The following is a 12,646-nucleotide window of genomic DNA, read 5'->3' on the forward strand; positions in this document are numbered from 1 at the left end:
AAAAGAGAAATGTTTTTGTCTTTTAATGGTGATTAAAAGAGAAACGTTTTTGTCTTTTAATGGTAATTAAGAGAGAAACGTTTTTTGTCTTTTAATGGTGATTAAAAGAGAAACGTTTTTTGTCTTTTAATGGTGATTAAGAGATAAACGTTTTTTGTCTTTTAATGGTGATTAAAAGAGAAACGTTTTGGTCTTTTATTGGTGATTAATTATCTTCCAACAGTCATATTCTCATCTATAAAAAGAAGAGAACGGCACCATTGGAGGATATAGTTTTTTATAGAAAAAAACATCAAAGTTTCTGCTTGTCTTCTTCCTTTCCTCCGTTCTGATCTGAGCACAGTTCTACGGTGATTCTGGGTGGACCAGTCAGCGAGTGCACGTGGACTGGAGCCAACTTTGGCTGTTTTATCTTGAAGCATCGGTTCGCGGATCCCGGTTTGCACCGGTAGGGGGCGGATACGATTCTTAAGGAAGTGACCAGTGGCACGACTCAGCCTTCTTTTTCTCGATCTGTTTTACAGAAACGTTTTCTACAAAAGCTAAGTACTGATTTATTTACATTTCTAATTTCTGGATTCAATCAAGCCATATATCAGACCCTACTGGATAACATCTAATTTGTCCAACAGATATGGAGAAGACTTCTCTCAAGTTGGCTTGCTTAGTCATCCTCTTCGTCATGGCATCTGGTTTGTTTCTCTCTTTTCTCTTGCAACTTCGATCAGTTTTCTTTGTTTCAATGATTTTTCCAAGAACAAGTAAATGAAGAAGTAATTACTCATAGTTTCACATTTTTCCTTGTGTTTTAGTTGCCTCAGATAGTAGGCGGTGTGGTCAATATACTTCTTGTTAATGTTAAATTAACACCACTCCATCTTTGTTTTAATCCCTGATTAGTTTCTGTTGTTTTCCTTCATATCTTGACCAGTCATCTAGTGTGTCCTTTGATGATAGATTTGTGGAACAATTAACGTGTCACGGGTCAGATCAACGGTCTAGTTTATGACACGTGTCCCACTTGGATGGTTTCAGATTGACACTCATTTGTATTGTTCCCCTGTAACACATCTTAAGATATTTCTTCCTTGGGGAATGATAGATGCAAGAGCCCTCTTTATGCAAGGGCTAAAGAGGGGGCCCTCTCTAGCCCTTGCATCTATCATTCCTCTTTATTTCTTATTTTTAATCCTTCTAATGAATAATATAAGTTTTGATAACCTATGTAGGTGGAGGTGTGGAGGTGTTGGGTGGACCGTGCCATTCCCAAATGCAGTGACAGCAAATGCATTTGTCACTGTGGGAAGGAACTAAAGTGAAATTAGAATTGGGACTTGGCTATCATATGAACAAGAATAAGTTCATCTTCTAAGGGGAACTTATTAAAAATATTTAAATCTTTTTGTCTTTCCTTAGAGATGAGATAATCAAGGAAAGGATTGGTTTTTACGTTACGAGGACAATGTGACCTATATCTACCATTGGGGGTTGCGTGATAAATTCACCCCCTCTCTAGGATAAATCCGCCCTTCCCCTCTTCTACCTGTTGTAAAGCCACAACCAGTACAACACTACTACAAACCTACCTCTTCTATCGGTTGTGCAATGAAGCACTACTACATGAACGGTTGTGGGCCCAACAATTAATTTGTTTAAATCTTTAACCAAGGTAGGCCCCACCCATTTTTTCAAAATGAATTGTACGGCCCACACCATAGGATGATCCAAGCTGTCCATTTGGATAATAAGAGCAAAGGGAAATTGTACTGCCACCCACTTGTTTGGGTTATTTCCTCCCATCTTTTTTGTTTGGACTTTTTCATGGTTTACAGAACTTAACAACGAAAAGATCTCTAATGCTATAATTGATGGAAATGGCCAAAACAAGTTGTTGGCATTAGCGTCTCTTCTGAAGGGCTACGTTCATGTGTGAGCTCTTGGAGAAGGAATGAGATTCATACGACTCACACGACTCATACGTTTGGGTTGGGAAGGGTAGAAAGAGGGAGTGAGTTGGGCTTGTGGTGAATGACATGGTACATTAGCTATTATTGTTGTGACAGAATTGACCACTTTAGCATAAAATTGGTAGCACTGTTTAAGGCTTGTGTCGGCTTTTGACTTATGTGATGGTTGGAATGAGGTACGCATTAATGCAGAGGAGCGACTGGAAATTCAGCAGGTGTTGAAGCCCCCTGGCCATGGATCTTTAAAGCTCAACTTCGACAGGTCTACCATGGCCAATCCTGGCCCTACTGGTATAGGAGATGTATTAAGCATTGGTTGGGGACCTCTTCGATATCCTACCTCCATGTTCGGCTGTCTGCCAATAGTGAAGAAGACAGACTGGCAAAGGCCGGGATACTTTAGTGGCCCACACAAGCATTGGAACACATATGCTTTGCATAATGCTGCGGCGCAGTTGGGGCGGGGGCGCAATTCCTGCTCTATTCTGTGTGATTAAGGCCCTCTTCGGATACAACAAAAAATGATCCTCATGTGATATGCCCATGGCTTTAAAGGGCGGAAATGCGGGAATCTATTTCTCACTTCAAAGCAGAAGAGAATCGGAATCGACATCCTATTCCGATTCAGACGTTTGAATTAAATTTTAATTTTAATCTTTTCCATTCCGTTTACAGGGGAACCAGACCCAAAGGCAGCCAAAAGAGTAATGCCTCTTACAATAATAATTGTCTCTTAATTATCACCATTTTAATGAAGGTAATAACTTAGGGGCCCATAGACCATAATAATAAAACATTCTAACATGACACATGTAAGTTGATCCGTACCTCTGAATCAGTGGCCCCACTATCGATTCACCGAGGACAAACGAATTGAATGATCAAGCCATTATAACAATGGATCTTTACCTGTTGAATACAGATCATTGCCTATTTCTACATTCAGTAATCCATTAAGCCACAGATCAAAAAGTTGGGATTCAAATCAGTGCAATTTTGTGCAAAAAGATCCATGGGAAATGCATGTGATAGAGATGTTATAAACAGGGTTGCAAATTCCCATATCCTTATGGGTGGGTGCGAACTGCAAACTCAGCTTTGGTTTCAAACACAATTTAATACCCTGAAGATCCTCTTTACAATCATTTCATAAACCATGCAAAGGCGATCTGTCTACTAGAGACTCTGAACTCTTTTACAAATGGAAAAATACACAGATATAGGTGTTGTAATGATACTCAAAGGAGCATAACTTAGTTTTCATTGTCATGATAAGATGGGATGCTTGGTAGAACAGAGAAACAATCCAAACAGAACATGAGAGATGATGAAGGTAAACAGATATTACAAAAGTAAAGGACAATAAAATTGTTGAACCTTTTTTTTTGTAATGACATAGGGTAACCCCACCCCATTTTAGGGCGGGAATAATCGCTATGGATGCCAGCAATCACCCGTAAACCACGCACAATGAAATTGTTGAAGTCACTATTCAGGTTGGGTATGCACCCGAAGACGGGCTTCTTCTATTGTAAAATTTTCAGCCTCTGGCCTCGTAACCCATTCCAAAATTCACGTGCACTTACTACTTTCTTTCCTGGGAGCTGGATTTCCAAAACCTGGTAAAGAAGATATTGTAAAGCATAAGCCAAAGTCTCGGAAATAGAGATTCTAAAACAGTAAGATATACAGAATGGGGACAACTACACCTCCAGAGCAGAGCATCCAGCACATGGAAATATCAAGGCACCCCCATTGAGCGTTATGTCATCTTCCTCGCCATGAACAGCATCACGGTGGGGAGCTCTGGTGGTGATGATTTTAAGTTCTAGGATATCAAGCTCACGATTGCCATCGAGGAGTTGAACTCTTGCTCGGGTTCCAGGCCACCCTGCAAATGCCCGAACCTAGAGTGGGCGTTATTCACGATTACATATCCAAATCTAGAGAAGTTGTTACGTTTTTACCTTGTTGTGCAAGACCCGAGCTTCTTGATCAAAGGATAGCCATGACTCCTCAGATTTTATCTGCACAAGAAACCAGTTCTTAGAAGGATCCATTATATATGTAGGGAAAGAAATTGCAAGGCGAGTGCAAGATAAATGACTTAAACCAATGTATGGTGTACAGAAGTCGAACAAGAGTTCTTTGTGCTTACACGTCTATACATACACATCAGTATATATAAGTTGTTAGGAGTAATCATTTATGTTGTTTTGCACTTGAGCTTACGCACACTACATACGGGCTTTCTTGTAATTTGGTTTTTATGATTGTTTATATAAGTCATGAGGCTGACTTGAACTCTTCATTCCTCAAATTTATGGATTAGGGTTTGCCATATTTGCTTCTTCTCTTCTCTATATTTTTTGGTTTTGCGTAGTTTGACATGGTATCAAAGCCAAGGAGATCAAGGACTCAATAACATATCCGCCTTCCCTCAAGAGCAAGACCAATGAGGATTCAAGCAAGAGATCATCTTTTAATATTCTCTCCCATCCTTCATCACCTTCTTCTAATTTGTCGTCTCCGCTATCGGAGTAGGCACCAAGGATCTTACCTTCTCCGCTATCAAAGTTGACACCAAGGATCTTATAAGATCCTTCTCCACTATCAGAGTCGGCACAAAGGATCTTACCTTCTGCGCTACTACTCATTGAGATCTACTAGCCACCAAAACTTTATCTCACCACCCAAGCCATTCAAAACCCCAATCCCCTCTTCTTTCTTTCAAGACCGTAATCTCTCCAACCTTGCCCACTTGTAATAATAAAACCCAAGTTCCTCCTCTTTGAAAGCACCAAGTCCAATTCCTCAATTAGAAAACCATAAACCCTATTCCCCTTCATCCAAACACCAAAACCCATAAATCTCATCTCTCAACATCCAAAACGTTTCCTAAATCCCATCTCTCAACAAACCAAAACGCTAAATCACACTATTTGAAATCTCAAAATCCAAATGCCTACCACTCGATATCCCTAAAACCTAGTTCTTTCCATTCAAAGGGTCCAAAACCCAATCACTACCGTCTTATTTCCCCCACAATTTGCTTCATAAAAAATCCTATTTTCCACCATTCAAGAGCCAAAAATACTTCCTTCAAAAAAACCCCAAATCCTTTCTTCAGAAAACTCAAAACTATTCTCACCCCTTGAAAACCTAACCACCATTATCTTCCATATAAAACTTTAATCGCCTTCTCCTTTTGCAATTTTGATCGTTCCTTGACTATAGTTGCATTGATTTGATCAAAAGTTCAGATTAACAATTTGAGGACGGCATATGATTTCATTATGGTCAAGGGGCTGATTATGCCTTCCATGCACTTAAAACCTTATGCTTTTTTATCAGGCTTCTTGAGATTTCATGTTGTTGTCATGTGCAGACACCTCATTTTGTTCCGTCTGGCCTGAAAATAGTCAGTTGTAGCACCCATTATGACAAAGAATGTTGTGATTTTCTTCTCGGTGAGATTGCCTTACTAGTGCTCGAATCTGGATGATCTGAGAAGCACCAACTGTCAAGCAAAGCACCCTGGTTTACAAACTGGACCCTTTCAAGAGAAATCTTTGAAAATAAACCACCCCACGTTGGTAAAAAGATGTTGTTTAGTTGATGTTGGAGATGCCTAATGATTTCAAGTTCAAATGGACCTGACTCTCCTAAAACCTGAAGCCAGCCCAGGGCACAGAGCTAACCCAGAGGCCCAGCCTTTAGTTGATGTTGGAGATACCTAATGATTTCTCATCCTGCTTTCAATTATAGTATACAAGGTACCCAAAAACAGAAGAATTACGAGTGTAGATATTTGCTTATCAAGGTCAATTAAACTAAAGAACAAATTTTTATTACATCCCTAATTTATGCACAAGCATTGAAGATATAAACAATGACAACCAGCTAAATACAACCCAAACAGTATACAGATACTGCCAAAAAAAAGTAGAGAAAAAAAAGATGTATATTAGCTCTGATGCTACCACAACTTAAGAAATACCTTAGGAGCCAGAGTAGCTTTAGAATCATCTTGGACTTGTGCTTTCAGCTTTGCAGATCCATCAAAAATTGAGGGCAGTTCACGGATCAGAAGATTAGAACCTATTGAATTTAAGAAAGATCTCTCATCAACAATTTATATGCAATTGACCAAACAAATTTATGCAAGGAACTAATATTTCTGTAATCTATACAGCAGAAATCTTACGAAAACTGGAAAACATGGAATAACAAAGAGGATGTGCTAAAATGATAGATGGTGAAGACCCACAAAATGTACTGCAAGAATGGTTTGGTACTCAACAAAAGAAACATACCAAGGAGAATAACATTAGATGAAAATGATATAAAAGGATATGAACTTTGACAATGTTTAGTGTTATGCACATGAAAGAAAATACCAATAGAATAACTTGCATACCTTGATCAAAAAGGATTGAGAGTAATTCTGGTGCCTACATAAAGATTGTTCAACACCACAGGTTAGAGAAATGCTTAAATAAAACAGTATACCAATATGTTGTAAACATAAAAAAACAACAAACAAATTATAAAGAATCTCAAATGGTTAGAAGCAGCATTTCTGAACCCATTTTGCATGTCCAATACAGATGCTGAATGCATGTTATACCAGAAAAGAGATAAGAAAAGTTTATGCATGGAATGCTTATCTTGTGACAAGTTTAATTAGATCAATGTGGTGCTAAAGCCCCTTCAAAAAAAATCAATGTGGTGGTAAAGCTACTATACTGGGCAATTTAGTGTTAAAGCTACTATTTTTTTAATGGTAAAAGCTACTATATATATATATATATATATATATATATATATATATATATATATGAGGAAAGTGTTTCTAGTCCGGCCGACTAGAGATCATTCTCTAGTCCGCCACCCAAAAACACATGGGTTCCACATATTTGGGTGATGCAAAGCATTCATTTGATAGGGCCTGACATAGAGACGATGTCCACAAGAAATTAGCTTCATAGGATCATCCCAACCCTATGATTTGTGGAGCTTAAAATGGACGGCTATAAACCGCCACAAATCTGTCCATTTTTTAACTCCACAAATCGAAGGGTTAAGAAGATCCTATGAAGCTGAATTTTTGTGGACATCCTATCTATGATGAGGCCTATCAAATGAATGCTTTAGATCACCACAAAATATGTGGGACCCATGTGTTTTTGGGTGGCGGACTAGAGATGACTAGAAACACTTTCAGCTACTATATTAGACGACTGTGTTCTTAAAAGTTAAAACTACTACTTTATATATTTGTGTTCTTAAAGCTACTAAGTTATATATTTCTTAAAAATAAGTTACAAATTAACAACTGATACTTATTAATATGCATTGCAACATGGACGAAGACCCATGAAGGATCATCAAACATACTTGCCTTGTCAAGTTTTAGAAGGCTTTTCATCAATAATTGACTATGATCAATTACAGCAAGGACATAGGTATCGGGTAAGATAGCATAGCACACGTGAAGAAGTATGTCCTTTACATGGTTATTTACATATTTAATTTTTAAAAATAGTAAACAAAAAAAAAATAGTATTCTTGATGAGACATGATTTGGCTCCTGATTTTGGGATGAATATTGCCCCTTCTTGCTCCTTATTTTATCCGTACGAAAACAATGTGAAATGATCATTCTTGGAGTGGTACACTAGAAACAGCATTGTTTCGTTTTTGGAGATCAGCATGGGATAATCCGCATTGCCAAGGGAAGAATGAAACCATAGCATCCTGAATCTTTATCTCATATGAATACATTTGTTAATGGTGATGATTTATTAATGAAAAAGGGAAAAACAGGCTCAAACAAAACCAAAACAAAACTGCAGAAAAGAAAAACTATACAGAGAAAAGGAAAAGAATATATAACAAAAGAAAACAACAAAAAATTGAAGAGATCCTCAAGGAGGGAGGTGATCAAACAAGAAAATCAACTCTCTATCGAGACCAAAGAGAGCAAGAAGATCTGTGTCAGATTTGACAGAACGCCAAAGTGTCGGATATCCATGTTGTGGCCCTCGACTACATCATGAATCTCCTCGATGGAGTTTCTGAATCTCCAAGGGTAACTAACCTAATCTCTCATATGATTATATCATAAGATTACTCAACCTGTAGAACAATATATATTCAGAAAATCTATTGTCTGCGGGTATCTTCAGAAATCCACAAATGTCGAGTATTTTGGAACAACAATATTTGCTCAGCCAACTTCAGTTAGCTTTCTGAAACATGTGTTCCCTCCTAGCTATAACTTTTGAATAAGCTTATGTTGCTTATTAATAATTCCGATAAGTCAAAAGAGCTCGTGTGCTGGGATGAATTTTCTACAAGAGAAGAGTCAAGTTATTAACAACTTGACTCTTTCTTGGGGTTGGGCTTGTAGCTCAATGGCTGAGGCTTTGTTTCCCAACCTTGAGGTGGCAGGTTCGATCCCAGCTTACCTTTTAAAAAAAACAACTTGGCTCTCTCTTTTGTAAAAGAGTCATTTTGGGGGAAGAACTCCTTTGCAGCATAGAGGATGGTTAATTTAACTACTCTTTCATGTGATATTTTTAGTTTAGTTTGGGCTATCTTGACCCCCGGACCATTGTATTTTACCTTACTTAATCTATGAACTGTAATCCTTTTTTTTAAAGGGATCTTTTTTTCTTTTTTTTTGAATGGTAAAAAATCATTATTCATGAACTGTTTTCTTTCAAAAAGAAAAATGCTTTATCTCTAAAACGCAACAATTATGATTTTACCAAAAAAACCAAAAACCAAAAACAAAACTAGAATATGAGTAAGAGTTAGAAAGATCACTAGAATCACACGAATGAGAACATTCATAGGTTTTAACATGATTCAAATATGGGGTCTAATGGCTAAAATTTTGGTGCAATGCCAAGAATCAACGGTTTATATGCATTTCAAGGCATAAGTAATTGTTTAGTGATAAAGTATGTAATGTTTACTTTAATATGATCATCAACTTCAACTCTTTCAAAGGCAATTATCGGTCCAGCATCCAAAGCACGAACAGTGAATACAAGTGAGACTCCTGTTTCTTTGACACCATCCTGCATAACAGAAAATAAACAACATGGGAATGTAAGCATCCACATTTAAATGTATGTTGACTGTGCCTACATTCGAATGTACGTCGACTGTTCCTGTATTTGAATTTGAATGTATAACTGCTATAGAATAAATGTTTTTTGCTGTTGAGCCAGAAAAGATACTGAACCTGAAGTGCTCGCTGAACAGGAGCAGCACCACGATAAAAAGGCAGTAAACTAGGGTGTATGTTGACTGTGCCTGAGAAAATGAAGTTCATAAAGACTTACTTTAGTCATGAGTCACGCATTCCTAGTGAGAAACACTAACTGTGCAGAAGTTCTAAAATCATGAAGAGAAATTAAGTATTTCAGTAAAAAAAACAAAAAAACTCAATTCATTTCTATCTAGAGGGCCAACAAATAGAAAGTGTGTTTTGTCAAAATCTAACAAATGTTTGAAATGGCAGAGAGATGAGGAAAGGCATCCAAGCCTCCTGAAAGGTGCATAAGCATTATGGCACACCTCCAAAATTTCTACCTTTTAATTTCACAAAAAGTACAGAAAATTTAGAGAGAGGGAAACAAAAGAGGAAATCTTCAATAATCAACAATTTAACATAATATTTATCATTAAAAAAACATAATATTTAACTCCTGCATGTGCATTAAGTGTAATTAGTAAACAAGAACAGATAGAGAAGAAAACAGAAGCTACATAAAACTCTGGCCTCTCAGTCAGCAAGGCCTGTGCTCTCAAACGGCAAGGCCTTGTCCTCTCCCTTTTATTAATTATATCCCGAACCCGAGTTTCATAAGTATAACACGGCTAGGAATGGAAAAGACTATATAGGCTCATTCAATCATCAAAAAAGAAAAACAACAGCTTCCAATTCCACTAAGCTGAAGCAAAGAAACCACAAACATCACAATGCACAAACCATAGAATAAGCGAACAAGAAGAAGAAAAGAAACTCCCAAATGCGGTTGAATAAATAAACCCAAGAAATGTTTTTACTCAACAAACTTCATCAATTACTTATCTAAGTTGTACTGGGGCAAAAACATAAAAAGCAAATATTGATTTATAATTATGGCTTTAACAACTAGGACAAGCAAGAAGCATAGTGAGGTGAATGCCTCATAGTTGCCTCTCTAACTAAAGCACATGCCTCAATGGAATATCCCTTGAGGTGTATATCGTGGGGTATTGACCATGCCTTTCTTCACGAAGTGATTCATATACCATAAATATTTAAACATCGCATGTAAGTATGGTGGGTGTACGCCAACTAAGGCATATTCTGACTCATGCTCAGATTTGTTGGTAATGGAATGACTCCATTCTAGATGTAGAACTCAGTGAAAGTTTAGCTCTTTATTTGTCCAGAAAGAAACAGAATTAGAGTCATAAGAGCTTTGAAAAGTAATGTTATGCCTATATTTTTCCCTTTTCAAGTGACTAAGTTTATTAATGAGTATAAATAAACATACACAAGGAATTTACATCACGAAAAGGAAAGTGAACCCCAGTATTATAGTACCTTCAACTCACCATGGTGCGGAATCTCAAGGAACTTGCTAGGCAAAATATTCCCATATGCTGCCGTAACACAAACTTCTGGCTGTAGATCCCTTAAATCAGTCAAGAATGTTTCCTATAAACAATAATCAACATTTTGATGGACATAAAATAAATAAAAAATGGATTTCAAAACCAATAAATGAATATGCAAGTAAAAAGAAACATGCATACTGTATGTTGATAACATTACTGCTCCAATTGTTTCTTAGTAGGGTTTGGAAACGGAAGGGTTAAGTCAAGTCCTCGATCTTGCGGCTCAAACATGGTGCATTGACAAGATCTTATAATTTAATTGTGATGGTTAATATGAGATTTAATCCATGTGGTACTAGAACGAGGCTTTTCAGATAGTTCAATTCTTGGAACTGCAAATCAAAATCTTTTAACACCAAAAGAAGGTTAAAATAAGTGGGGTCATATTCTATCCCACCAAACAATAGGAGAATCAATATCATACCAACCATTTAGACTAAAAAAATTTCTCTAGTGTTTTTTGTAGATTCCAAGTTGAAAATGTTGCTCATCTATTCATTCATTGACCCTTTGCAGCTCAGGTTTAGAGTTTCTTCTTCGGTTTATTTAACATGAATCCATATGAGTCTGACTGTCTATCGGTCATGTCCCTAAGGAAATGGTGGCTTAAAAAGCCTAACAATAAGAGACTAGATAGTTTATGGAAAATTTTGTTTTTGTCACAATTGTGGATATTGTACAAGGGTAGAAATGACCGAATATTTAAAAATAAAATTAATTTGATTGGTAATATTATTAATTGCATTATTGTTGAAGCATGAGTGGGCTGCTAAAGTGAAATGGATTGGGTATGTCTACTCTAGATATTATGGTTGATTAGATATAGATTAGTGTGGACTACACCCCCTTTTCATCCACCTGATATTTGAGCACCCCTTAATGTCAAATGGATTACGATGAACTTTGATGGCAGCAGAAAGCCTCTTAACTGGTGTGACCCATTCAGATGGTGTTGGGGACTTGGGGGAGTCTTCTCCAACTCTAATTCTCAGGTTGTTTATCCTTTGTAAGCCCTCGTAGGAATTGTGATGTTGCAGAGGCAGAAGTCCGCTCGATCTGGAGTACAGTCAAGTTGATTCTTCACATTGGTGTATCTGTGTAATGGATTGAAGGCAACTAGCTCAACACTATTCGGTGGCTTTGAGGGAGGTTGAGTGTTCCTTCTCCCATATTCACAGACAAGGCTGCTGATCATCTAGTGAATTGTGGTGTTTCCATTCCTAGTTGATCTAATATGGAATGCCTAATTTTTAGTTTTTTTCAATTCTTGTTTCTTCAGTTTTTCATGTTTAGTTGTTTCTTTTGACTGTGGGGTTGCGTTGCTGCTTCCCCTTCTGCCCTTTTTGTTTCCTTTCTAAAATCATACCTATTCAAAAAAAGGATATCTTTTACTAAGAATTTTATGCCAACAAGAAATACTTAGCAAAGATCCATACCTCAGAAGCTCGTTCGGGTGTGAAAATAAGATCACTTGGGAAACCTCTGTCCAAAGCGTGCTGGGCAACTGGGCAAGGCATGAGCTTTCTCCCTCTAGCCCTTGCAGCAGGCGGCTGAGTAACAATTGCTGCAACCTATGCTAAATTAATTAATCCATTTCTCTCATGATTTAAGCCTATATCATCTCATCACATCACCTCAGTAATTAATTTAAGAGCAATAAAATTTAAAAAAGCAGACTCTTTAATAACAATCTTTAGTCATTCATAAGACAATGTGACAACCAGCAGTGTCTTGAAAACTGGATCGGACCATAAAATCTTAATTGGGCCAAAGTGAATCATATCACAATAATATTCATTGCAAAATCATAAGAAGTTTGTTTCCTTTAGAAAATAAATGAAAATATAAAATATTATTGAAACATTGAAAAATAAGATATGACCAAATTAATGGCACTACCACTTCCACATGAGATTTTAGCCGAGTGCTGATTGTGAGTTCAAAACTAACTATTGGACTCAAAATCAAACGGATAAAAATAATCGGTTTTGGAC

General features: G+C 37.1%; 1 protein-coding gene across 3 annotated transcripts in view; it reads right to left on the reverse strand.

Moving 5' to 3' along the window:
* Positions 1-3,016: 3,016 nt before the first annotated feature.
* The window catches only part of PDE194 (formyltransferase), a 92,125-nt gene continuing 82,495 nt past the window's right edge, over positions 3,017-12,646 (reverse strand). For 2 of the 3 annotated variants that reach the window (XM_077364520.1, XM_077364519.1), the window contains 9 exons: positions 12,089-12,223; positions 10,590-10,692; positions 9,226-9,296; positions 8,954-9,058; positions 6,388-6,421; positions 5,968-6,068; positions 3,935-3,994; positions 3,677-3,874; positions 3,017-3,586 (listed from right to left, as the gene is read on the reverse strand). In XM_077364520.1, coding sequence (XP_077220635.1) covers positions 3,494-3,586; positions 3,677-3,874; positions 3,935-3,994; positions 5,968-6,068; positions 6,388-6,421; positions 8,954-9,058; positions 9,226-9,296; positions 10,590-10,692; positions 12,089-12,223 — 900 coding nt within the window. In that variant the 3' untranslated portion in view covers positions 3,017-3,493. The remainder of the gene's footprint in view (positions 3,587-3,676; positions 3,875-3,934; positions 3,995-5,967; positions 6,069-6,387; positions 6,422-8,953; positions 9,059-9,225; positions 9,297-10,589; positions 10,693-12,088; positions 12,224-12,646) is intronic. The other variant, XM_077364521.1, reaches the window with a different exon arrangement.

This window comes from Tasmannia lanceolata, unplaced genomic scaffold (assembly GCF_043159265.1).
Source record: "Tasmannia lanceolata isolate RefF3 unplaced genomic scaffold, GAP_Taslan_0.1 ptg000020l, whole genome shotgun sequence".
In the NCBI taxonomy this organism is placed as follows: domain Eukaryota; kingdom Viridiplantae; phylum Streptophyta; class Magnoliopsida; order Canellales; family Winteraceae; genus Tasmannia; species Tasmannia lanceolata.